The following is a 23,122-nucleotide window of genomic DNA, read 5'->3' as shown; positions in this document are numbered from 1 at the left end:
AGTGTTTATTTCCAACAGAATGAGCTGCTAGCGGTGGAATCCCTGGCAGGGATCACCAACAGGCCTCTCCCGAATTTTCCTCTCTGCCCTTGTCTGAGGCCTGGAATGGGGTGGGTTTGTGGCCTGGAGACAGCTGGGGTGGCTCACGCTACTATCCCCCTCACAGCTGAAGGAGGACCAGCAGAGGGCGCTCCTGAGGCGTGAGTTTGAGCTGCAGAGCCTGAGCCTCCAGCGGAGGCTGGAGCAGAAATTCTGGAGCCAGGAGAAGAATATGTTGGTGCAGGAGTCCCAGCAGTTCAAGCACAACTTCCTCCTGCTCTTCATGAAGCTCAGGTGGTTCCTCAAGCGCTGGCGGCAGGGCAAGGTTTTGCCCAGCGAGGGGGATGACTTCCTTGAGGTACAGTTCCTCTGGGGTTCAGGCTGGGGCCGGGGTGGGGGAGATAGGACGGGAACGATACCCAGCTGGATAGACATAGCCCTGGGGCTCAGACAGTAGCCATCAGCTTGCAGCTTCCATCCCTGCTTTCCATCACTCATTCAGCATCTGTTTATTGAGAACCAGCTCTTTACTGGGGACTGTGGCAGGTGCTGGGGATACCATGATGAGGACGACAGACTTGGTCCCAGCCTCGCCAAGAGGAAGGCTTTTGGGGGGCCAATAGGTCTTCAACACCTCTTTAGGTCTCTACTTGTTGGTTTCCTTTTTTAACAAACCTCAGAGTCTTCAGCAGGCAACAGTATCTAGGTGAATTAATAATCTAGTTTTGTTGTTTTTGCATTAGATGCAAACATGGTATATATTAATGTTTTTTACTCTTTTAAGGTATAACTTACATATAGTAAAGTGCACACATCGTAAGTGTACACCCCCCAGATACACAGTATAGCCCGACCCAGATCACGATGAGCACATTTGCAGTGCCCCAGGAGGCTCCCACGTGCCCCAGGCAACATGCCCACCCCCGCAGCCAGCTCTATTCTGACTTCTCAAACCATTTACACCGGCGTTAATTTTGCCTATTCTAGAACTTCATATAAATCCATGTTGTCTTTTGTTTCTGGCATTAGCTTAATATAATTCATTGAGATTCATCCATGTTTAGCGTGTGAAAATAGTTTATTGTTTTTTACTGCTATTTATTTTTCACTTATGCATATACTTATTTTATATTTAATGTTACCTTTGATTTATGACAATGAGCACTGGCTTTCCATTTTCAGTAATAATACAAACTTCCTTTTTTAGGTATACTTGTTTAAGTACAAAGAGTAGGTTGACTTAAAGGCATTACTGATAGTACAGGTAGTATTTGGGTGTGGCAGGAAACACGAGGAGTGGAGCTCTGGGAATGTGTGGAGTTTGGGAAGGACTCACATGGCCCATTTGTCCCTCAGCCTGTGCAGGACCCGTTGTCCTCAAAGCCCCTGCCTCCCATCAGCAGCAGCATGCTAACATTGCTAGGAGAAGGGGGGCGTGCAAGGACGTCATACCTCAGTCACATCCACCTGAGTTGGCATTCTCACCTTGGCTTTGGCTTTTTGGGTACAGGTACCTCTGGTCTAGCCCAGGCTTGGCCCTTCGCTGGTTCAGGCTACTCTTTGCCAAAGCCAGTGGGGACCAGTGGCAGTCCCAGTGTTCCCCTATGTAAGGCCCCCCAGAGTAGCCTGAATGTCCCAGGAGTGGAGGATGTTGGTTAGACCTGAATCTCTAGCAAGAGTTTCCTCCCCCAGCCCCAGTGGGGCTCATGGTTCTTCTCACAGGCCACCTGCCTCCTCCCCAAGGGCCTCTAGAGAGAGTCGCTGACCGTCATTTGATGGACATATTCCCTCCTGCTTTTTCCCTGGAATGTCGGACACAGAGGTGCCCCTATGAGAAGCAGTTCGAAAACCTAGCATGCCTGCCCCTTGAGCATCACTCTTTATGACACCTGGGGCCTCATGTTTGAAGCCACTCTCTGCTTTAGGACCACCCCTCCTGTTTGGAAATCCCACACAAGCCTCTGGATGAAGCCCAGTTTTTTTTTTTTTAATAAATTTTTAAAATTTTACTTTAAAATTATACTAAAATATACATAACATAAAATTTACCTTGTTAACCGTTTTTAAGTGTACAGTTCAGTGGCATTAAGTACATTCACCTTGTCTTGCAACCATCACCACCATCCATCTCCAGAACTCTTTGTCTTGTAGAACTGAAACTCTTACCCATTAAATCCTTATTTATCCCCCCCCACCCCGCCTGCCCCTGGCAACCACTGTTCTACTCTCTGCTTGTATGAGTTTGACTTTTTTAGATTCCACATATAAGTGAGATATTGTAGTATTTGTCTTTCTGTGTCTGGCTTATTTCACTCAGCATAATGTCCTCCAGGTTCATCTATGGTGTCGCAAATGGTAGGATTTCCTTCTTTTTTAAGACTGAATAATGTTTGTATGTGTAGATCACATTTTCTTTATCCATTCATTCATAGATAGAGACTTAGGTTCTTTCAATGTCTTGGCTACTGTGGATAATGCCACAGAGAGATCCAGGTTTCATTTCCGCTGGATGTGTACCCCACAAGTGGTATACCCACAAATGGTAGTTCTAGTTTTAATTTTGGGGAGAAACCACTGTACTGTTTTCCATAGCTGAAGCCTAGTTTTGGCTGCTAGGGAAGATTCTTCCCCACACCCCCCAAAATGAATTGCCTGCAGGCCACATAGCTTATATTTTAAATCAGTTTGTCTCAGGCAAACTCCATATTTGGTGAAAATCTTTCTAGCCGTTTCAATGAACTGGAGTAACAGAAACAGAAACTTACTTGAAAAAAAAAAGTATAAGCATAGAAAATTAAATAATATCTGTGCCAGTAATAAATAGAAATATACATATTTCCTGAAGTAGGCATAATAAGATATAAAAATAACCACACATGTAAAATATATATGTACATATATGTATGTAATATGATATAAAGCACATGTATAAAAATACATATAAACAGATACACAATAAAATATGTATAACTATATAAGTAATAAACCTGATCTGTATGCATACTTTTAAAAAATGTATGTATCCACACATGCAGAATTAAAACTACACACGTGAATGATAACTCTCACATATTGAGTATTTTTAGTGCTCTGGGCATTGTGTTAAATGCTCTGAGTGGACAATTGCATTTCCCTTTTATACATGCCCTGGGATGTGGAAACACTTATCCCCATTCTACTACAGTTAAAGATCTTTGATTCCTCACCCTCAATTCTGAAATCCAGAAGCTTTGAGAACTGTTTTGTTGTGTCTAACTCAGTTGGAAAAAATTGACCTGACATTCGTTCAGCAGCAGAACCTTTATTTATCCCATGTCACGTTAATAGTCACATGTTTGAAGGGGCATTGTCGGTGCCCATGAGCACAGTTGTTAACACCAGTCTGGGCTGTTGTACAGTATACTGTGTAGGTGCCAGATTATCTTTCTAAATCCCGATTGATTCTGAATTTGAAGCACACCTGGCCCCAAAGAATTTCAGAGAAAGAATTGTGCACCTGTGTATATAGATAATCAAAAGTCTGTATGTTTAGATCTTCGTGACCAGGGGCAGAACTAGGTGTCTGTTCATGTACGCCCTGCTCCCTCAACATGCTTCCCAGCCTCAGAGTCTGCACTGATCCCAGAAATCCTTCTTCATTTGGTTTCTAGGACACCACACTCTCTTGGTTTTCCTTCCACCTCACTGGTTTCTCCTCAGTCTCCTTGGCTGGATCTTCATTTTCTCCCTGAACTGACCTCTTAACATCAGAGTCCCCAGGGCTCAGCCCTCAGATCGCATCTCTCCTTTACCTGCACTTACTGCCTCAGGGCACCTGTCCAGGCACTTGGCTTAAATGGCCTTTCTTGCACATTGCAAATCCAGAATCTACAGAATCTGACCCAGATGCACTGCCCACCCCTCCACTGCCCCCAACTGAGCCATCATCACTTCCTGCCTGGATTATCACCGTAGCCTCCTAACTGGTCTTCCTGCTTCTGCCCTAGCACCCCATCCTTCCACCAAGCATCTTGTGTTAACAAGGGTACCGGGAAGCCAGGCAGCAAGTACTCCATGTGGATGGTGCCACCTGGTGTTGTACCATTTGGAGCTCTGTTGCTATCCCGTAAAATATCTTAACACAGCAGCTAGAGTGATCTCATGAAACCGGAAGTCAAGCCAGTGTCTCTCCTTGGCACCATCCTCCTCTGGTTCCCATTTCACCCAGAGTAGAAGCCAAGGTCCCTGGTCAACCAGTCTTGGTCCTTGTATCCCTCACTTCCTCCTTGACTTTCTTGCTCTTCCTCAAACAGACATGTTCCCACCTCAGGACCTTTGCATTTGCTATGCCGTTTCCCTGGAATTCATGACCTGCAGATATTCCCATGCCTTATTATTTTACCTCCTTTAGGACTTTGCCCAGGTATCACCTTCTCTGTAAGGCCTTCCTTGGCCACACAGTGCAGCACATCTTAAGCCCCTTCCCGGCTCTCTTTCTCCATAGCACCTACTATTGTGGGACATGCCATCTTTAGTGACATTTCATGTATTTCACATATTTGTTTGTTTTCTTACTACTGGCATGGAAGCTCAGGGGGACCAAGGTTTTTGTCTGTCTTGCTCACTGATGTGTCTCCAGCTCTAAACACAGGGCTTGGCGCATGGTAGGTGTTCAATAAATATCAAATGAATGAATGAATGAATAATGAATGAGTGCTCCAGTCAGAAGGTGGCTTCTTCTGCTTCATTCTCATCCTGAACTAGACCCTGGTCCCCTGGGCTGGCTCCTGCCCAGAATCCATCATCAACAAACCCCTCCTCCCAGGAAGTCCCTTCTTTTCACCCAAACCTCTGGTTGCCTTTATCTATAATTGTGAGGATGTCTGTGGCCCTTTTATTCCAACCATAGAGCCTACCTTGACAACGCAGCTGTTTATAAGTAGCTCTCAGGGATGTCTTATGGTCCTGGGGGCAGAAGAGATGGTGTGGGGGGCCAGCAGGGCCTGACTCGGCAGCTGTGCTCCTCCACCCAGATGGTGCCCAGGGATCAGAGTAAAAATTTGGGCGGTTGGTGCCTAGCTGGGGTGCCTTTGGTCCATAAACCTCCATTCTTTCTTTCTGCCTGGCTTTGCATCCCCCTTTCTATCTAGGCCACTGGCCTGTATCCCCTCCGCCTGAGGGTCAGACCCCAGGCATGATGCCCTCCTACCCTCTGTTGAGTGTGTTTTTTTTTTTTTTTAAATAGGTAAATAGCATGAAGGAGCTGTACCTGCTAATGGAGGAAGAGGAATTAAACGCCCAGCATTCTGATAACAAGACCTGTGCGGGGGACAGCTGGACCCAAAACACCGTGCGTTCTCTGCCTATTTCCAGTTCTGTCCTGTCCATCTGTTCCTTTGTCTGTCTAGTGATCACATCTTGCTGCTTTCCCTGACCCCAGTCCTACGCCGGGCACGGGAGCTGCAGTAAATTACTGCCTGGTCACTGGCCCCAGATGCCCAGTAAGTCACCCCAGGGCAGTGGTTGAGGGTCAAATGATGAAGTGTGGGGTCACAGGTGAGGGAGCAGTTAATTCCGTTTGGAACGTAGAGGGGATGGTATTACAAAGAAGAGGGTCATAGGTGGTAGGGTTTGAAGGATGAATAGGAGCTTGCCTAATAGAGAATAGCGAAAAGGCCATTCTGGACCAAGAGAACTGTATGTGCAGAGGTGTGGCAAGGTATTCCGAGACTGGCTGCAGCTTGGGATGTATACAGTGGGGGTAAGGACATTAGGCTGGAGTGAAGGATGGAAGGAGGAAGGGCTTTTGGCCTAGGATCAGGAACCCTTAAATCAAACCTTGGGGTAGTGAGAGCAGTGGGGTCAAGCTCCCAGGGTCACCCACAGTAAGCTGGGTTACAGGTGGGAAATGGGTCATGGGCCCAGGAGAGAAGATTGGGACCAAGTCAGGCAGTCAGGGAGGCTCCCTGTTTCAGACTCCCTGGCCTATGGTGGATCAGAGAAGACAGATCCCAGGCAAGAAGGACCCGGCTTAGACGCTGCAGAGCCTCAGAGAAGCTAGAGCTCAGCTCAGACTTAGGCTGAATAATTGTTGTAACAGCAGGATTTTGTGTTTATGTGAGGCTGGGGCACATGTCAGCCCAGGAAGGGGCCAGGGCTGGGCTTGTCATGCCTGTTTTATGGGGAGATGACCCAGCAAGGTCGTGGGACTTGCCTGAGGCCTGGTAGAGTCCCAGGCTGGACTCTGGATGAGTGTGCCCAGCCCAGCCTCCCCTCCTCGCCAGTCCAAAAGCTCCTGACCCAGGCCTTGTCCCCGTCTGCAGCCCAATGAGTACATCAAGACCCTGGCCGACATGAAGGTGACGCTGAAGGAGCTATGCTGGCTGCTCCGGGATGAGCGCCGTGGTCTGACTGAGCTTCAGCAACAGTTTGCCAAGGCCAAGGCCACCTGGGAGACAGAGCGGGCAGAGCTCAAGAGCCATACTGCCCCGGTGAGTCTCCCATGTGTCAGAGACACCCCCCTGCTTGTTTCCCTCTCAGCCAGGGCCTCAGATCTGGGAGCAGGATGCCCAAGCTATGCTCTTAGAAGCATAGGAATCCCTTCACTTACCTTGTGGCCCAGAGACGGTGAGAGACTTGCCTAGAGTCAAGGGACCAGAAACAGTGGGGACTCGGGGGTCCCTGGTCCAGGGAAGGCAGGTGAGGGATTGACAGAGGAACACGGATTGCATCACAGGCCGCTCTGCTGCACCATGGGCTCACAGGCGAGGCCAGAACACTTAACTGCCTATCTGCACAGGGTGACATCCTTCTTGCTCAAGCCCAGATTTCTGATGCTTGCTGTCCTCATAAGGATCCCCTTAACGCCCTGCTACCTGGCTCTGTTTTGCTCCCTCCACCCAAACTGGGGGACTCCCTCCCTACAACCCAGATTATCAAAGGAGCCTTAACCAGGAGCCCCAGGTCTCTGCTGTGTGCCTGGAGGCAAGTTGCTACCTCCCACTCGCGTCTGAGAAGTGAGAGGGTGGGCCTCCTCCCACTTAGAGAGAATGCTCTCACCACCACTGCCCCGACCCCACGCCACAACTCTGCAGGGCCCAGCTGCCTCCATCCTGCCCCCGCTGCAGGCTGCCTTCCTGGGGATCACGGGCCCCTTGGAGGTGGGTACACTGATTATCTCTATTGGACAAGTGGCAAAACAGGCACAGAGGAGTTATGTTTCTTCCTCAAGGTCACCCAGCTAGTAAGGGGCAGACCTGACCCTGACTCCCCCAACCTCTGCCCTCCTGGCTCCCTATGACCATGATCCCATCTTCTCCCATGTTCAGACTTCTGGCTTCCTGGGGTCACCATTCTTTCCTCCCAATGCTCCCTGCAGATCTCATAGCTCCTGCCGCATCTGCACATCCACAGTGTCCACTGCTCCTGCTGCCCCCCAACCCCTGCCATTGCAGGCGCCCCTCCCCGCCAACCTGACCGCAGCCTGAGGGTGTGGGGTGCACTTATTCTTGAGATTGCACGTTTACCCTCTGCCCCTCAAGGTTTGGGGCCAAGAAAGCCATCAAGCTGGGATGATTCCTGTGCAGTCTTTATGTGACTGTGCATGCCCCCCACTAACTGTAAGCCCTGGTAAACACTGGTAAGAGCTGTTGAAATCTGTGAGAAGCAATAACTAGGAACCGCTGCCATTTTGTAGCTATGTGACCTGGGCCAAATAACCTCTTCGAACTTCTGTCTTCTCTGTAAAATATCGAAAATGGCAGTTATCTTGCTGAGTTTCTTGAGGACACTGAGATAATGCCTGAAAAGCCCTTAGCGTGGAGCTTAGTGGTAGAAACTGCTCCACACAAGCCTTGATTGTTAGGAAAGTTTAGTTCTAACTGAAGAGATCAGGGAAGGTTCCTGGGTGAGGGGTCCTCTGAGGAGCACTCCCTCCCCCTGCCCCCTGCGGGTGCCTGGGAGGGAAGGAGTGGGGAGGGCAGAGGGGAGGAGCCTCCTGGTGCCAGCTGTCCGGTTTGCTCTTCCTTCTGCAGATGGAGCTGAAGGCTGGGAAGGGGGTTGGGGAGCGGGCAGGGCCCGACTGGAAGGCAGCCCTGCAGAGGGAGCGGGAGGAGCAGCAGCACCTCCTGGCCGAGTCCTACAGCGCAGTCATGGAGCTGACGCGGCAGCTGCAGATCAGTGAGCACAACTGGGGCCAGGAGAAGCTGCAGCTGGTGGAGCGGCTTCAGGGTGAGAAGCAGCAGGTGGAGCAGCAGGTAAAGGAGCTGCAGAACCGCCTGAGCCAGGTAAGGCCTGCCCCAGCCTGAGCTGGCTTGAACCACTAGGGGGAGTCACTGTAGGCAAAAGGCCAGAGGGAGGACTCCTTCAGGTAAAGCTGGATCCGTGTGCTCAGAGACTGCCCTAGGGATGAGGTCTTTTTCTCCGTCAGTCTCGCAGAAAGGCTTGCTTTCCTCTGTGTTTTATTCTGAAGCCAGCTGTCCTTAAATAGGGCCTCTGTCAGTTTAGCAGTTACAGTGGAAAGAAGGTTTTCCTTTTCACAAGGCTCGATCAACCAGGTGGGAGTCATGTGCCCAAAACTAGAGCCTGCCAAAACCCCAGAACCAAGAAGGAAGAACCAAGGCTGGTTCCCCACGGAAAATTGGAATCCTCTGACCAAAAGGAGGGAGATAAGGAAAACAATCACTGACCATTAACACCACAACTTCAGTCAGCACGCACCCAGCTTACCAGACTGCTTTGCTCCACTGTGACTTTTTCCTTTGTTTCACCTTTTAATTTTAATTGTATAAGTCAGGACTTTATCTTTACATAGGACTCAAATATTGCAAAAGCATACTCCAACCCATTCTCTCCCTTTCTTGCTATTTAAATTTATATTCACAGAGTTTTTTTTATCATTAATTGAATCATAATATACGTATTGTTTATACTTTGCCTCTTTCATAGAGAGCTGTTCAGGACAGCGTGTAGAGGCCAGTCTCATTCAGTTTAATTGCAGTTTAACGTACCTAGTGTGGGAACACCACTTTGATGTCATTCAGCTGCCACTTAGCTGATATAGCTGTTCCAGGAATTGTAGCATGAATTAACATAATAATAACTATGACTATATTTGATATCATGACACTTGTCAGGATGCCTGTAAGTGGTTGGTTTCATGATCATTTTCCAAACCCACTTTGTTGGTGGCTCAGAGCTGCTACCCACTGGGAAGGTGGCTCCTAGTCCATGATCTGGGTCATCTGAGCTGAAGAGTGCAGCCTGGGGAGTGGCCCTGCACAGATCGGGACCCTGCTCACCAGCTTTGCCTGCCCCTGACTGCCCTCTTTACCCTTGCCCAGCTGCAGAAGGCTGCTGACCCCTGGGTCCTGAAGCACTCGGACCTGGAGAAGCAAGACAACAGCTGGAAAGAGGTGAGTGGGGTGATAGACTGTGTCACCTGGCTACACTGGGAATTCCTCATTTGTTGGGAATGTGACAAGGAGGATACTAATGCTGTCCCACAGGTCACACCCTCGCCCCTTAGGCTCCTCAATCCTGGGGTCTCTTACTTCATGGTCCAGGCTGTGCTTTGGGACCTTAAAGGGCCCCTGCCAGCTCCACTGTTATGTGCCAGGAGAAAGGCTGAATGTCTCACTGTGTTTCAGCTGTGCCTTTCTCTAATGCAGGGCCTCTAAATAGCTGTGTGGTCTTGGGCAAGTCACTCTCCCTCTCTGGGCCCCAGTTGCTTCATTGGTAAAATGAGAATCACACTCAGCCCTGGTTGTGGAGATCAATTGGTGAAGTTTGCTTCTAAGCACCAGGTGCGCTGTCCATTTAGCAACACACTGAATAACCAAACAGTGAACATATGGGCCCTTGCTCATGACAGCTTGAGGAAGTGCTGTGTTAGGAGATTTGGTTGCAAGCAACGAAAACCAGTTCTGGGAAACTGTCTCAGGGGACCTGCTCTGGAACCAGGGTGGGACAAGCCCCGAGCAGAACCTCAGGTCACTGTTTTCACCTCCAGCTGAACAGAGGCCACTGGGTGCTTTGTTGCTGCCACTACATTCAGAGTAAGTTCTAAATGGACTCTCTCTCCTTGGGTTTTCCTTGGGTTCTGATTGGCCCAGCCTCAATCACATACCTGTGGAGAGGGGTCAGATGCAGTATAGCCAGGAACTGACCAACAGACATTCTAAATTGGTGCTGACATCACTCCTGCTCTCCAAGAGGAGACTCAGGCACGTGGTGTTGGGGCTCAGCTCCCACACTCACCTCCTGTTACCTTCCCTTCGTGTGCTAGTGGCCAGAACTGACCCTTTCCTGCCTTTCTTCCTTGACAGACACGCAGTGAGAAGATCCACGACAAGGAAGCTGTTTCTGAAGCTGAGGTTGGGGGAACCAGCCTAAAGAGGTGCAGGCAGCCACCCCCACCCCATGCTCCACTCTGCAGCGCCTCCCTGCTCTGCCCCCTGCTCTGCCACTTTGCCTCCCCTATGTGCCCATGACTGTACCGCAGCTGAGCTGAGAGAACACTGGGATATGGTTTCTATAGAACCCAAGCCACTTAGGAACTAGGAGATGGGATGATGGCAATTCTAGCCTATGATTTTTTTGGTTTGATTCAGGGCGTGGAAAACCGGGACCCCAGCATATCCCAGCAGGGAAAGAAACTGTTCAGCTCCTCTTAGCGGTCTTTCTTCCTCTATCTGAAGTTGGGAGAGTCCAGCCGGACATCTGTTCCTGGATTAGTGAACAGCATCCTCTGGGTTTAGCCAGGGAGACTTCCAGAACTATCAGGACCATCTCTCCACCATTAGGACACCCATGAAAAGAGTGAGGGCAACAGAATCCCACAGGGGCCATGCAAGCAGCCCAAACGAAGCCAGGCAGGCCCCAGGGTAGAAGGGAGCTCCAGAGTCATAGTGTGGGGTTTGAATTCCACCTCTGCCATTTCTGGCTCTGCCTTTGGGCTATACTTCCCATCTCTGCCTAGTGGGATAATAGGAACTGCCCCATAGAGTTGTCGGAGGACTGAATGGTCTGACATGGGCGATGCTGTCATGTATGCCTGGCACTTTCAGTCATCAGGCAGCACACGTGCCAGATCTGTGCCGGAGATTAAATGGTGTCCTAGTTTGGGTTCCCCCAAAAGCAAAGCCTGAGACAAGGATTTGAGTACAAATAGTTTATTCAAGAGGGGATTCCAGGAAAAGCCTGGAAGTGAGACAGGGAAGGGAAGGCATCATAAAGGGGGTGCCATCAAGCAGGTTATATGTGGGTGATTGGAGCTTAGTTTCCAATTTCGCTGAGGATCTCTGGGAGCCAGAGCAGAATGTGAGTTCTCCTACCCGGGGACAAGCCACCAAGTTTCACCCATTGTTTTTTGAGGGTTGTGTGTAGGGCCACAAACTGTGATATTTCTAGCTTCCTCTGGCTGGAGGCCAAGTGTGCTCCTGCAGATAGAAAAAAGCCCTCAGATGGAAAATGGCAGGTGCTCAGTGTGCTTTGTTGGGTGTGTAGGTGTGATGAGGGGCAGGGCACTGACAGCGTCTTCCAGGAGAGGTGAGCAGAACCTTTGTGGTCCCAGCCCTGGTGAAGCGCTGGGACCAGGGAGGAAGACCAGAGTGCCTGACCCGTGTAAGGCACCTTCCACTAACGCTGCTCTTCCTCCTCACTTTTCCCAGGACCAAATCTGTCTCCTCCATGTCGGAGTTTGAAAGTTTGCTGGACTGTTCCCCCTACCTCACCAGTGAAGCCGCCCGGGGCAAGAAGCTGCCCAACAATCCTGCCTTTGCCTTTGTGGGCGCTCAGCCAGTGGACCCGGAGAAGGCTGCCCCGGAACAGCCAGGGCTGTCGCCCCGGGACTGCAACCGTCTGGGTACCCTGGGCTGCCAGGAGCCGGCAGGGAGGCAGATGCAGCGCAGCTACACGGCTCCAGACAAGACAGGTATCCGCGTCTACTACAGCCCCCCGGTGGCCCGGCGCCTGGGCGTCCCTGTGGTCCATGACAGGGAGGGGAAGATCATCATCGAGCCTGGCTTCCTCTTCACCACGGCCAAGCCCAAAGAGTCGGCCGAGGCAGACCGACTGGCCGAGAGCTCTTACAGCCGCTGGCTCTGCAACTTCTCCCGGCAGCGCCTGGACGGAGGCTCGGGGGGCGGCCCCTCGCCGGCCGGGCCTGGCTTCCCAGCGGCTCTGCATGACTTCGAGATGTCCGGCAACATGAGCGACGACATGAAAGAGATCACCAACTGCGTGCGCCAGGCCATGCGCTCGGGCTCACTGGAGAGGAAGGTGAAGAGCACGTCCAGCCAGACGGTGGGCCTGGCCAGCGTGGGCACGCAGACCATCCGCACGGTCAGCGTGGGCCTGCAGACCGACCCGCCCCGCAGCAGCCTCCACGGCAAGAGCTGGTCACCCCGCAGTTCCTCGCTCGTGTCCGTGCGCAGCAAGCAGATCTCATCCTCCCTGGACAAGGTGCACTCGCGCATCGAGCGGCCATGCTGCTCGCCCAAGTACGGCTCGCCCAAGCTCCAGCGGCGGTCCGTGTCCAAGCTGGACGGGGCCAAGGACCGCAGCCTGTGGAACCTGCATCAGGGCAAGCAGAACGGCTCAGCCTGGGCACGCTCCACCACCACGCGGGACAGCCCCGTGCTGAGGAACATCAACGACGGGCTGTCCAGCCTCTTCAGTGTGGTGGAGCACTCGGGGAGCACTGAGTCCGTCTGGAAGCTGGGCATGTCTGAGGCCCGGGCCAAGCCAGAGCCCCCCAAGTACGGCATCGTGCAGGAGTTCTTCCGCAATGTGTGTGGCCGGGCGCCAAGCCCCACCTCCGCGGCGGGGGAGGAGGGCACCAAGAAACTGGAGCCCCTCTCCCCGGCCAGCTACCATCAGCCGGAGGGCATGGCCAGGATCCTGAACAAGAAGGCGGCCAAGTCAGGCAGCAGCGAGGAGGCCAGGCTCTCCGTGCTCCCCCAAGTGGGGAAGGATGGTGTCCCCCGGGATGGAGATGGAGCCACGGTCCTTCCCAATGAGGTAGGTGGGTGGGGTCTGCCCTTTTTCTTGGGAGGTGAGGTTGGCTTATGAGGTTCAAACTCTTGGTTTTCAGACTGAGAAATGTGGTTGTGTGTTTCAAAAAGTCCTTGTGCTGAACTGGGATGGGGATTGGAAGGCCCCAGACCTGGAACAACAGACCTAATGGACACTCGGTCTGAATACAGCAAACTAGTGAGCATGACTTTCGTAGCTGCTTGTGCCACCACACACCAGAGACTGCCAGCATCCCCTCCAGGGGAGAGGCTTGCTATCCGCTCTCCCACCACCCAGCAGATGCTGGAGCCAGCTTGTTTAGTTTGGGAGAGCTGATCGTGTCCATCTGTGTTCAGTGACTTACTTCACCTTAGTACCTTGAGCTCAGCCACTGTGGGAGGCTTTTTCTGACACCATGAAAATTGGAAATGCTACAAATCAGGGCTTCTCCTCTCAATCCTGGAAAACTAGTTATTAAATATTTACCAGTACACCACTGCCCCCCGCCCACCAAGACTCCAGGCCTAAGTGCTTCCATATTCTCTGAGACTCCTTGGCTGCTCACTCCACTCCTGATATCAAGTTCAGATTTAGGTAGGGATTATGTGCGTGTTAGTAAAAGAATGCATATAAGTTAGCTTTGCAGAAAAGGAAATGACAGAGTATCTCATGGAACCCAAGGTTATATTCCACTTTTAATTATTATAAAATATTGAATGTGTTCCCTGTGTTGCACAATATATCCTTGTAGCTTATTTTATACCTGTAAACCCCCTACCCTTATATTGCCCCTTCCCCCTTCTCTCTCCCCACTGGTGACCACTAGTTTGTTCTCTGTATGTGTGGGTCTGCTTCTTTTTTTGTTATATTCCCTGGTTTGTTGTATTTTTTAGAGTTCACATATAAGTGATATCATACAGTATTTGTCTTTCTCTGTCTGACTTATTTCACTTAGCATAATGTCCTCCAAGTCCATCCATGTTGCTGCAAATGGCAAAATTTTATTCTTTTTTTATAGCTGAGTAGTATTCCACCATGTGTATATACCACTTTTTCTTTATCCATTCATCTGTTGATACACACTTAGGTTTCCATATCTTGGCAACTGTAAATAATGTACAGCTGCACTGTTTTTGATTCAAGTATAATTGATTTACAATGTGTTAGTTTCAGGCGTACAGCAAAGTGATTTAGTCATATTTGGGTATATATATATTTTTTTCTTAAATTATTTTCCATTATAGGTTATTATAAAGTATTGAATATAGTTTCCTGTGCTTTACAGTAGGTCCTTGTTTATCTATTGTATATATAGTAGTGTGTACGTGTTAATCCCAAACTCCTAATTTTTCCCTCCTCCACCTTGTACAGCAGCCTTAGCCATTATCCCTGTGTGTTGGTAACATTAAAAAATTAGAAAATACCTCAAATGCACATAAAAGTGAATTGGATAAATAAATTAAGCTATTTTCACTCAGTGGAATAGTATGTGGCCATTAAAAAGAAGGAAATCTAGACATACATAACAACACAAAAGTGTTCATGTTTGCAATTACAAAACAGACTGTAGGGGCTGAGATCCTTCTGGTAAATGTATGTGTGTGCAATGTTTTGAGAATTTATCTTTCATGGACAACGTCCACTTTCTTCCCTGTATATTCCAGGATTTATTACATTCGGGAATATTATTTATGAACAGGCATTAATTCTCTAATGGGGGGAAATAATTTTTAAAAGTTGGTCGAGAGAGGGGCTACAAACCCCGGGAACTGATCCCTGGGCACAGCTGAGTCTAGATTCCTTGCCTGGCTGGCCACCCAGTCCATGGGTAGTCAAGGCCTCCTGGTTCTTCCTGACTTCTTCTTCCCTCCTCCTAGGATGCTGTTTGTGACTGTAACACCCAGTCTCTCACCTCCTGCTTCGCCCGGCCATCCCGCTCCGCCATCCGCCACTCTCCTTCCAAATGCAGGCTGCACCCTTCAGAGTCCAGCTGGGGTGGGGAGGAGAGGGCAGCCCCCCACAGCGAGTGACGGAGCAGCCAGGTTCCCCACCTCAACCAGCCCAATCCCTGGATAGCTGATGGGAACCAGCAGAGAGGAGACGAGGCGAGGGGCCCCGATCCCTGCATCCCTCGTCCTGGAGAGACAGCAGCTGCACCACTGCCAGAGAAGAGCTTTGCCCTCCAGGTAAAGCGGGGCCTCCTGCTGACTGCTGGGTGGTGATCTCTGACTTCCCAGGGGAAGGCAGTGAGAGGGAGAAAGACCAAAACTGGGCTTCAGAAGCGTCTCTAGAGAGATCCCTTAGGAGCTGATCCACTGAGAGCTTATCCCTGGGTTGTAAGGGAGAGCCTTGCCTGGTTCTACCCACACCCACTTCTCAGAAGAGCCAAGGAAAGCATACAGTTCCGGCCATGCCCCTCAGGGAAAAGGGCTCACAGAGATGTTCCCTGCCAACCACATCCCTCTTCATGGGGAGGAAACACTGATGAGAAGAACAGGCTTTGCTCTTGGGCTCAACTTGGGGGTCCTGGTGGAGCTGAGCTGGGCATCACCCCATCCCTTCCTTCCCTCCACCACCTCCTCCTCCCAGCCCTGCTGCTCTGGACTGCTGTGGCTCAAGGGGATATGATAGGGCAGTAGCCAGGGGTCAAGTATCTGCTTGGAGTCCTGGAGCCCTGGATCTCCCTGCCCAAAGCCTGGATGCAGCAGCAAGGACTGGAAGACAAGGTAGAAACGTGTGGGGCTCAGGGTCGGGGAGCCACTGGAACTGCCTTTCTTGCCAAGGTGACTTGGGGTCCCCAACCTTCCCAGGAGACTCCTTGAGGACAGAAATGGGTAGAGCAGTCTCAAGACCTGGTGCACATATACATGCCTAATTGCCCACTGCCTTGATTGCTGGGGCCTCTCTCCCTGGCACCCTGGAGGGGCTGTTGCATCTCCACTGTGTTTACATCCTATGGCCGGTGGAGGGTAAGGATATTCCCAGCAAGAGACTCCCAGTTGGCCGGGTCAGGCCAAGGAGCAATCCAAGAGGCTGGTGCCCCAGGACATGGCAATAGACTGGGGCCTGGAAACACATTTCTTGCCTAGGTTGTTTATTTGAATTTTTCTTACTATAAATATTTAAGGTGGTTTTACTTTATTTTAATAATTTAATTTACCCTAAAGTCCTTAAGGTAATTTATTGGAAGTTGAGACGTACTCTTGCCACTGGGACAATGTGAGGCTTCGAACGCAATGGACGGGTGTGGGGTCCCCCATGTGGATAAGGAACTTGCAGCTGAGCTCTGGTTTCCTGGTCAGGCTTGGCGGGTCCCCCAGCAGAGCCGGAGCCCTGCAGTTTTCTCCCCCGATGCCGCTGACCATTTGACCCCGGATTACTACTTTACACTCAGCACCCGGTACTTACCTGGCCCCCAGCCGTCAGTCTGTGAATGTTCACTGACAGGGTGGGGGACTGGACCAGTGTCACCACTTCCCAAACATTTTCTCTTTTCCTTCTCATTTTCCTCCCTCCCTCTAACACCTTTTTTTCAATGAGTCAAACATGGATTCCTAAGGCTTTATCAAGAGCAGGGAGAGCTCTCCAAGTTCCCAAGTGAGAACTCGCAGGAAAACAGGACTGAATTCCGAGAATGTTGTTTATTGCAGCTTTGCACATGGATGTGAGAGTGTCTGCCAGCCTGCTTCAGTTCTCACCAGCCTGCCAGCCTTTTCACCAGCCTCTCTCTTTAGCCTTATGGCCTCTCCTGGCTCGTCTCCCAGCCCTAACTGTACTGCCCGCCCTTCCCCACATCCCATGTGAGCTGCATGAGCCATCGGATGGATTGCAGCATGGCTCATTGCAGTGTGGTGGTGGTTTTGTGGGGGTACTCAAGACGGCCTCCCCCTTGGTGCCAATGAACCCATTTTGGATGTACATGTGCCCCCACATCTGTGTGTGATTGGCTGGAGGCCCAGATGGATAAAGCAGCTTATCTGTGAATTCCCTATGAGGAAAACCATAAACCAGCAGCTTTGGTAGTTTGCCCCCAGGACCCAGGAGATGCCTCTGCACTCCTACCCACCAGCTCCCAGTCTTACCCTTTCTGGGGCACCTGGACCAGTTACCCAAATCCCTTCATCTCCATTCCCCATCAGCAGAACTTTGGGGTCAGACACTTCCTCACACCATAGTGACCTGTGTGGGCAGAACAGGCAGGCCGATGGATACGTGGGCCAGCCCCCTCCGGGATGCCACTGCTCCCACCCAAGAGATCAGGGGGCCCCTCCAAGGTTGTCTCCAAGTGAGGGGATTCACACCAGGCCACAAGCCACCAGAGGCCTTCTCCCACCTTCCCAAGCTGCGAGGGCCAGGGAGGCTGTGCTTCTAGCCTTCGGGAGAAATCCTCGTGAGACCTGAGCCCTGCGGACCACTCAGCCTTACTGTCATCCTCGTCCAAGATTGTCCTTGCCATCCTTGGTGTCTTGGTACCTGGCCGCCCGGCCCCCAGCCAGTGTCAGAGGCCCCAGGTCATGGTTTTCAGTCAAGTCCCAGTTTCTATTTTCTGCATGCCACTGTGCGAGGTCACTCATCACTGTTCTGACAGAAGCCTCTGAACGTGGGGCTTGATGGGGTTCAACATGTTACCTGTAAATATTGGTTTGGTTTGATTTTTAGCATTTTAATTAGTAACAGTGTTTTCTTTTTTAGGGTAGGGGGTTGGTTTGTAAAAACTCTCTGCTCATTTGGAATGTAATTTCTAAGTTTGTTTCTTTAAATGCCTTTTAAGTCTTGGTAACATTCCCAAAGCAGAAAACTGCCTGGCCCGCAGCAGGGACTCCCCTGGAGCATCGGGTCCCAGGAAGGAACACTACCCTTTTCCCCTTTCTTCCCCTTCCTACCACCCCTTGCCTTTTTACTCCTAGCAACTTCCTCGTCCTTCCCTTCCTCCTTCTCTACCCATCTTTTTCCTTTCCCCCATCCCCATTTTCTTCAACCAAAGTCCCAAGGTACCCTGAAGTCCTATTCCCTACAGACCGCCAGGCTTAGATCCATTGTGTTGGCACGAATTGGTTGTGGGGAAATGGGAGAACAGTTGGCATGGTGACCCCAAAATGGACCATCTTGTGTTTCTTATGTCTGACTTCTTCCCAGAGCCAAATTAGACCCTCCTGGGGGCAATGATGTCTGTATTCTAAATGAAAATCAAACTACTTTGTCACATTAGTGGCTCCTAGATCCTGCATGCACATGGCATCAGTACGCAAGTTCCTGTCACCCTGGCAGCCCTTTGCCCCCAGTTCTTTCCCCACCAAAGGCTGACCAATTGAAAAATACCCTCCAAGAGGCCTTGCTCAAAATGGGCCCTTCCCCTTGGGCTCCCCCAGGACACTTCTCTACCGGCTGCTCTCCCAGGCGACAAAGTCAAGGGCCCAAGGACTTGAGCCTCTTCCACCCTGATTGCAACATGGCTCTGTCGTGCCTGACCCCATGCACCTTTCATGGTTTCATCATCCAGCCTGTTCTCTTGCTCACCCAACTTCCAGGCCCTTCCCAGTTACGAAGTGGGAGAATGTCCTTCTACCTTCTGCCTGATCACACTCCTTATCCCCAAGCCAACCCCCTAGTGCCCTGGCCCTGGAGGTGACACACCCTTCACTAGTGTTAGTGAATAGAAAGAGAGCCACAAGATAAACTGGACCAACCCCCTCACTTTTCTTTAAACTGTGACAAAACGTATATAATGTAAAACTTACTATTTTAGCCATCTTAAGTGGCTTTGAATACATTAATAATGTTGTACAACCATCACCACTATCCATTTCCAGAACTTTTTCATCTCCCCAAACTGAAACTCTACCCACTAAACAGTAACTCCCCACCCCTCCCCTCCTAGGCTCTGATGACCTCTATTCTACTTCCTGTCTTTATGACTTTGCCTATTCTAGGTTCCTCATATAAGTGAAATCATACAGTATTTGTCCTTTTGGATCCAACCCCCTCACATTTTTGGATGAGGAATCAGGCCCAGAGAAGGGAGTGGGTCATCTAAAGTCACACAGCAAACTAGAGACAGAGTTAAGACTCAGGTGTCCCGATTCCCAGCAGGCTCTGCATTCCCAGTGGTGAGTGAGACATCACCTACCATTCTGTGGTCTTGGTTGAACCCCTTGCTCTCTCTGGGCTCAGTCTGTTCGCTCCCCACCACCTACCCATCCTCTCTTTTATCATCTTCCTCCAAAGCTTCCCCTCCTCCTGCCTCCTCTTCAGCTGGTTCTCACCAGCAGATGAAGTGGCCCTGGCCCATGGCCAAGGTTTTTCCTCTTTTGAGCCTGGGGCTTACTTGTAGCACCCATCCCTCAGCCCTCCCAGAATGGCCTCCCCAGCTCTGCTCCCCTCCCTGTAACCTCAGCAACCCCCTCCCATCCCCTCAGGCTCACATTCCCATAATCCTGTGTCTGTGGTCTTCCATCTCCTGATGTTTGGTTTCAAATCTCGTTGTGTCTTCTGAGTTTTATTTTGTGTTTTTTCACACCAAAGGAGGCACCTTTCCCCAGTGCCTCAGGCTGTGACACTCCCACCAGCCCAGAAAGATGTCTGCTTCATCCCACCCCTAAGCCACATTGTCTTTGTCCACAGCTTCCTGGCAGGACCTTAGTACTTTCCACTGGGAATGAGGGGGGTACTTGGATCCCCACTTTGACCTCCTCTACCCTGCCCAGTCCTGCATGGTCTTTTTTGGAAAGCAGATGCAGCCTGGCTAGGTTCTTCTCTCCTTCTCCCTGGGACCATTCAACCATCTGTCCTTCTTGACGTCACCATCTTTTGCATTCTCCTCTGAAAAAGCTTGTCCTGGCAGAACCAGTAGCTCACCTTGGCACTACCCCTTACCCCTCCCAACAGTGTTTGCAGTTTGCAAAGTCCACAGACCCAAGAACCAAAGGGGACTGGGGACATGATGCTGGGCCTGAGTCCCCTGCCCAGGGCTCCTCCCAACCCCTCCCTGACCCTCCTTAGACCCTCCCTTGTCTATCTCACCAGCCCTACTTCCTTCCCTTCTGCCCTTCACCAGCCCTCTGGACCCTAGGCTCTAAGGAAAGGAGCTTTGATTTCCTCTAAGCATCCTTGAAGGGCCAAAGTCATCAGGGCCTGGCCACCTTGTTACTCTTCATTCTGATACCACTCAAACGGCTCCCATGAGAAGGAACCTCAGCCAGGAGTCTGGAGACCTGGCCCAGGTCTGGGCAGATGTCAACTTCTCTGCGTTTGGCTGGTGGTATGATTTTATGATGACCAGAAGGATGATCCTTAGGGCTTCGGAGCACCCCTCGTGTTTTCGGGTCCTATGTCATCACCCTCTTTCCACTGGGCCCTGCTATACTGGCTCCTCTCTCAGCTCTGTCACTGATCTCTGTGCCTTAGTTTACTTCTCCACACAGGGGGGCTCACCACAGGTCTGTTCCTAGCTTTTTCCCAGACATTTTGGTACCTCTAATGCAGGGCCTTGCCAGCTGTCCCCAGCTCCCTGACACTGCCTTGGGGCACCAGGTTGCTGAGAATGAGATGCCTGGACATTCTCAAAGAAGCAGGAGCATAACCTGGGAACCTGATAGAAATGAAAAGTATTGGCCCCACCCAAGACCTACAGAAGTAGACCTCTTTTTTGGTGGGGTGCTCAGCAAGCTGGGGTGTAGTAAGCCCTCCAGATGATTCTGACATATATAGAAGTTTGCCAACTGTTGATCTAGGCTAACAATTAGTGCGGCCTGGTGAGGGACTGAGGCTGGCCCTGACCAGGAAGGGGTGGGAAACACCAGCCTCATCTGGACTCCTGATAGATTGGAAAACTCCCTCCACACTCTCCTCCTCCTCCCCCAGAGTAAAACAAAACTATGTTCTCCTCTTCCTGGAAACTGCAGGTCTGGGAGAAGGCATACATTTTTCATTTCCCTGCCCCTGGCTTGGTTCCACTTCTACCCACCTCTCCCACTTGTCTGGGTTTTACAAAAGGTTGTGTAGGGTTGTGCCAGTCAGGCAGTGGGTGGGAGTCCTGGGGGTGTGGGAGACAAAAGACCCTGATGGTTTATCCCTTGGGGACCTCACCATAGGCTTATGGCCTCTCTTCAAATAGAAAGAAACTTAACTCCTCAAAGAAAGAACCCTAAATCCCCAGCCAGCTCCTCCTCCTTCTCCCACCTCCAGGGAGACCTTGTAGACAGTGCCAAAAACAGCTCCAACCCCCAGCAGCTGGGGAAGAGAGCCAGAAGCTGTCCCTCCTCATCCTGGCCCCCCTCCCCAACCCCCACCAATACTGTGAAGCCCCCTTCCTGCCCAGCCTGGCTTCCTGGTGTGGCCCCTACAGTCGTGGCCCCTAGGGGTCCTCCAGCGAAAGGCCTTTGGGAAGGAAGGGACCAAGGGCATCCTTGGGCCAAACTGTCCACCTCTCCTGTCCACTGTTCTCTCCTCCCCACTCCTGTCTTCAAAAGGCTCCTTCCCAGGATGGATTGGGTGCTAGGACAACCATGGTCCAATCCGCCAGCTCTCCTTGCCCCCGTGTCATTTCAGACATGAGAATACTGTACAGTGTAAACTTACAAAGGGTTTTTAATGGTTGTAGATTGAAAATAAAGTATGTCATATGAACAGTTTCCGTGGACTTGGCCTCCTCTCTGATTTCTCTTGTAAGGTGGGTGGGGTCCCCAGCAGATTTGAAACCTGACTCTACCCCACCCCCAGTTGCCTGGGAAGGAGGGAACCCTGGGAATGCCACAGCCAGCTGGCTGGTATGGGGTCACTTGGGAGGAGCCTCCAGGGGTTCCTGGCCACTGACACCTCAGAGTCTTCCATGAAGGGTGGTATCACCACTGAGAAACAAATGCAGAGTACTCAAAAATGGAATTGAACCTTTCTGCAAAAGACTTCTAAAAATTTATCATAAAAAAGGACACTATAGACATGAGTTGATTATCTATTACAGTATAATTAATTATCCCTAAACATATCACAGATGCTGTGGATCAGGAATTCAGGAGCTGGGTACTTCTGACTCAGGGTCTCCTGAGGTTGCAGTTAAGTGTCGTATGCTGCAGTCATTAGAAGGCTTGAGTGGGGCTGGAAGATCCATTCACAAGGTAGCTCACTCATATGACTTGCTCCCAGGAGCAAGTCAGGGTTGGCAGGAGGCCTCATTCCCTCCTCATGTGGACCTCTCATTGGGCCGCTTGAGTGTCCTCACAGCATGGCAGCTGGCTTCCCCCAGAGCAAGTGATACATGAGAAAGTGGGGTCGAAGTTACAATGTCTTTTATGACCAAGCACACTATCATTTCTGCAATATCTTATTGGTTATATCGATCAGCCCTACTCCTTGTGGAAGAGGACTGACTATACAAGGGCATGAACACCAGGAATTGGGGATCCTTGGGGGCCATCTTGGAAGTCAGCTGCCACATGAAAATCATACAGATCTCCTCTTTTTTGAGGGCCTAACAACAGTCAGTCCTGTGCTAGGCATTGAGGACAACAGTACATGGGCCTGAAAAACAGGAAAGCGAATGTCAGGAAAGTGGGGTGCCCAGGGAGCCAAGAGGAATCAGGAAAGGCTGCAGAGGGACCTCTAAACCTAAGGTTGAGACATTGACCAGATGGAGATGGTAGGGTGTTGTAGGAAGGAGACTGAGAGGAGATGTTCCAGGGAAAGGGAACAGCATATATGAAAGCCTAGTAGAAAGCAAAGCAGAACTGGGGAAGTGAAAGAAGTCTCTAGTGTGGGGAGTGATGAAAGAGGCTGGGTCAGATCATACAGTACCTTATGAGGGAAGGAATGTGCATGTCCTGTGGACAATGGGGAGCCATGGGAGAACTGAAAGTAGGGACAGGACATAGTCAGAGGATGTACTGGGTCTGGATTCCATGAAGCAGTACACTCACTGTGCCCCAGGATGGCCAGTTCCGGCTGTGTTCTATTCTTGGGACATTGACAAATAAGTGGTTGAAGGAGTAGGGTGGGCATAGAAGGAACTGGGCCCCAGAAAGTGCTATTCAGGGAAAAAAGGAAATCTCTGCTTTCAGACGGCTGGTGGGAGCCAACATGCTTGGAACCACAGGGT

General features: G+C 50.8%; 1 protein-coding gene across 2 annotated transcripts in view; it reads left to right on the top strand.

Moving 5' to 3' along the window:
• Positions 1-21,662, top strand: part of SOGA1 (suppressor of glucose, autophagy associated 1) — a 63,204-nt gene extending 41,542 nt beyond the window's left edge. Inside the window, exons 8-16 of one of the 2 annotated variants that reach the window (XR_001366541.2) lie at positions 167-397; positions 5,264-5,368; positions 6,342-6,509; positions 8,052-8,303; positions 9,360-9,431; positions 10,344-10,414; positions 11,688-13,038; positions 14,910-15,218; positions 15,622-21,662. Coding sequence is in view for 1 of the 2 variants with exons in the window: in XM_014562506.2 (XP_014417992.2) it covers positions 167-397; positions 5,264-5,368; positions 6,342-6,509; positions 8,052-8,303; positions 9,360-9,431; positions 10,344-10,414; positions 11,688-13,038; positions 14,910-15,062 (2,403 nt within the window). In the remaining variant the exon portion in view is untranslated. Of the gene's footprint in view, positions 1-166; positions 398-5,263; positions 5,369-6,341; positions 6,510-8,051; positions 8,304-9,359; positions 9,432-10,343; positions 10,415-11,687; positions 13,039-14,909 lie in introns of both variants that reach the window. The other variant, XM_014562506.2, reaches the window with a different exon arrangement.
• Positions 21,663-23,122: the final 1,460 nt, after the last annotated feature.

This window comes from Camelus ferus, chromosome 19 (genome assembly GCF_009834535.1).
Source record: "Camelus ferus isolate YT-003-E chromosome 19, BCGSAC_Cfer_1.0, whole genome shotgun sequence".
Taxonomy (NCBI): domain Eukaryota; kingdom Metazoa; phylum Chordata; class Mammalia; order Artiodactyla; family Camelidae; genus Camelus; species Camelus ferus.
This window is presented reverse-complemented; position numbering and strand designations above follow the sequence as displayed.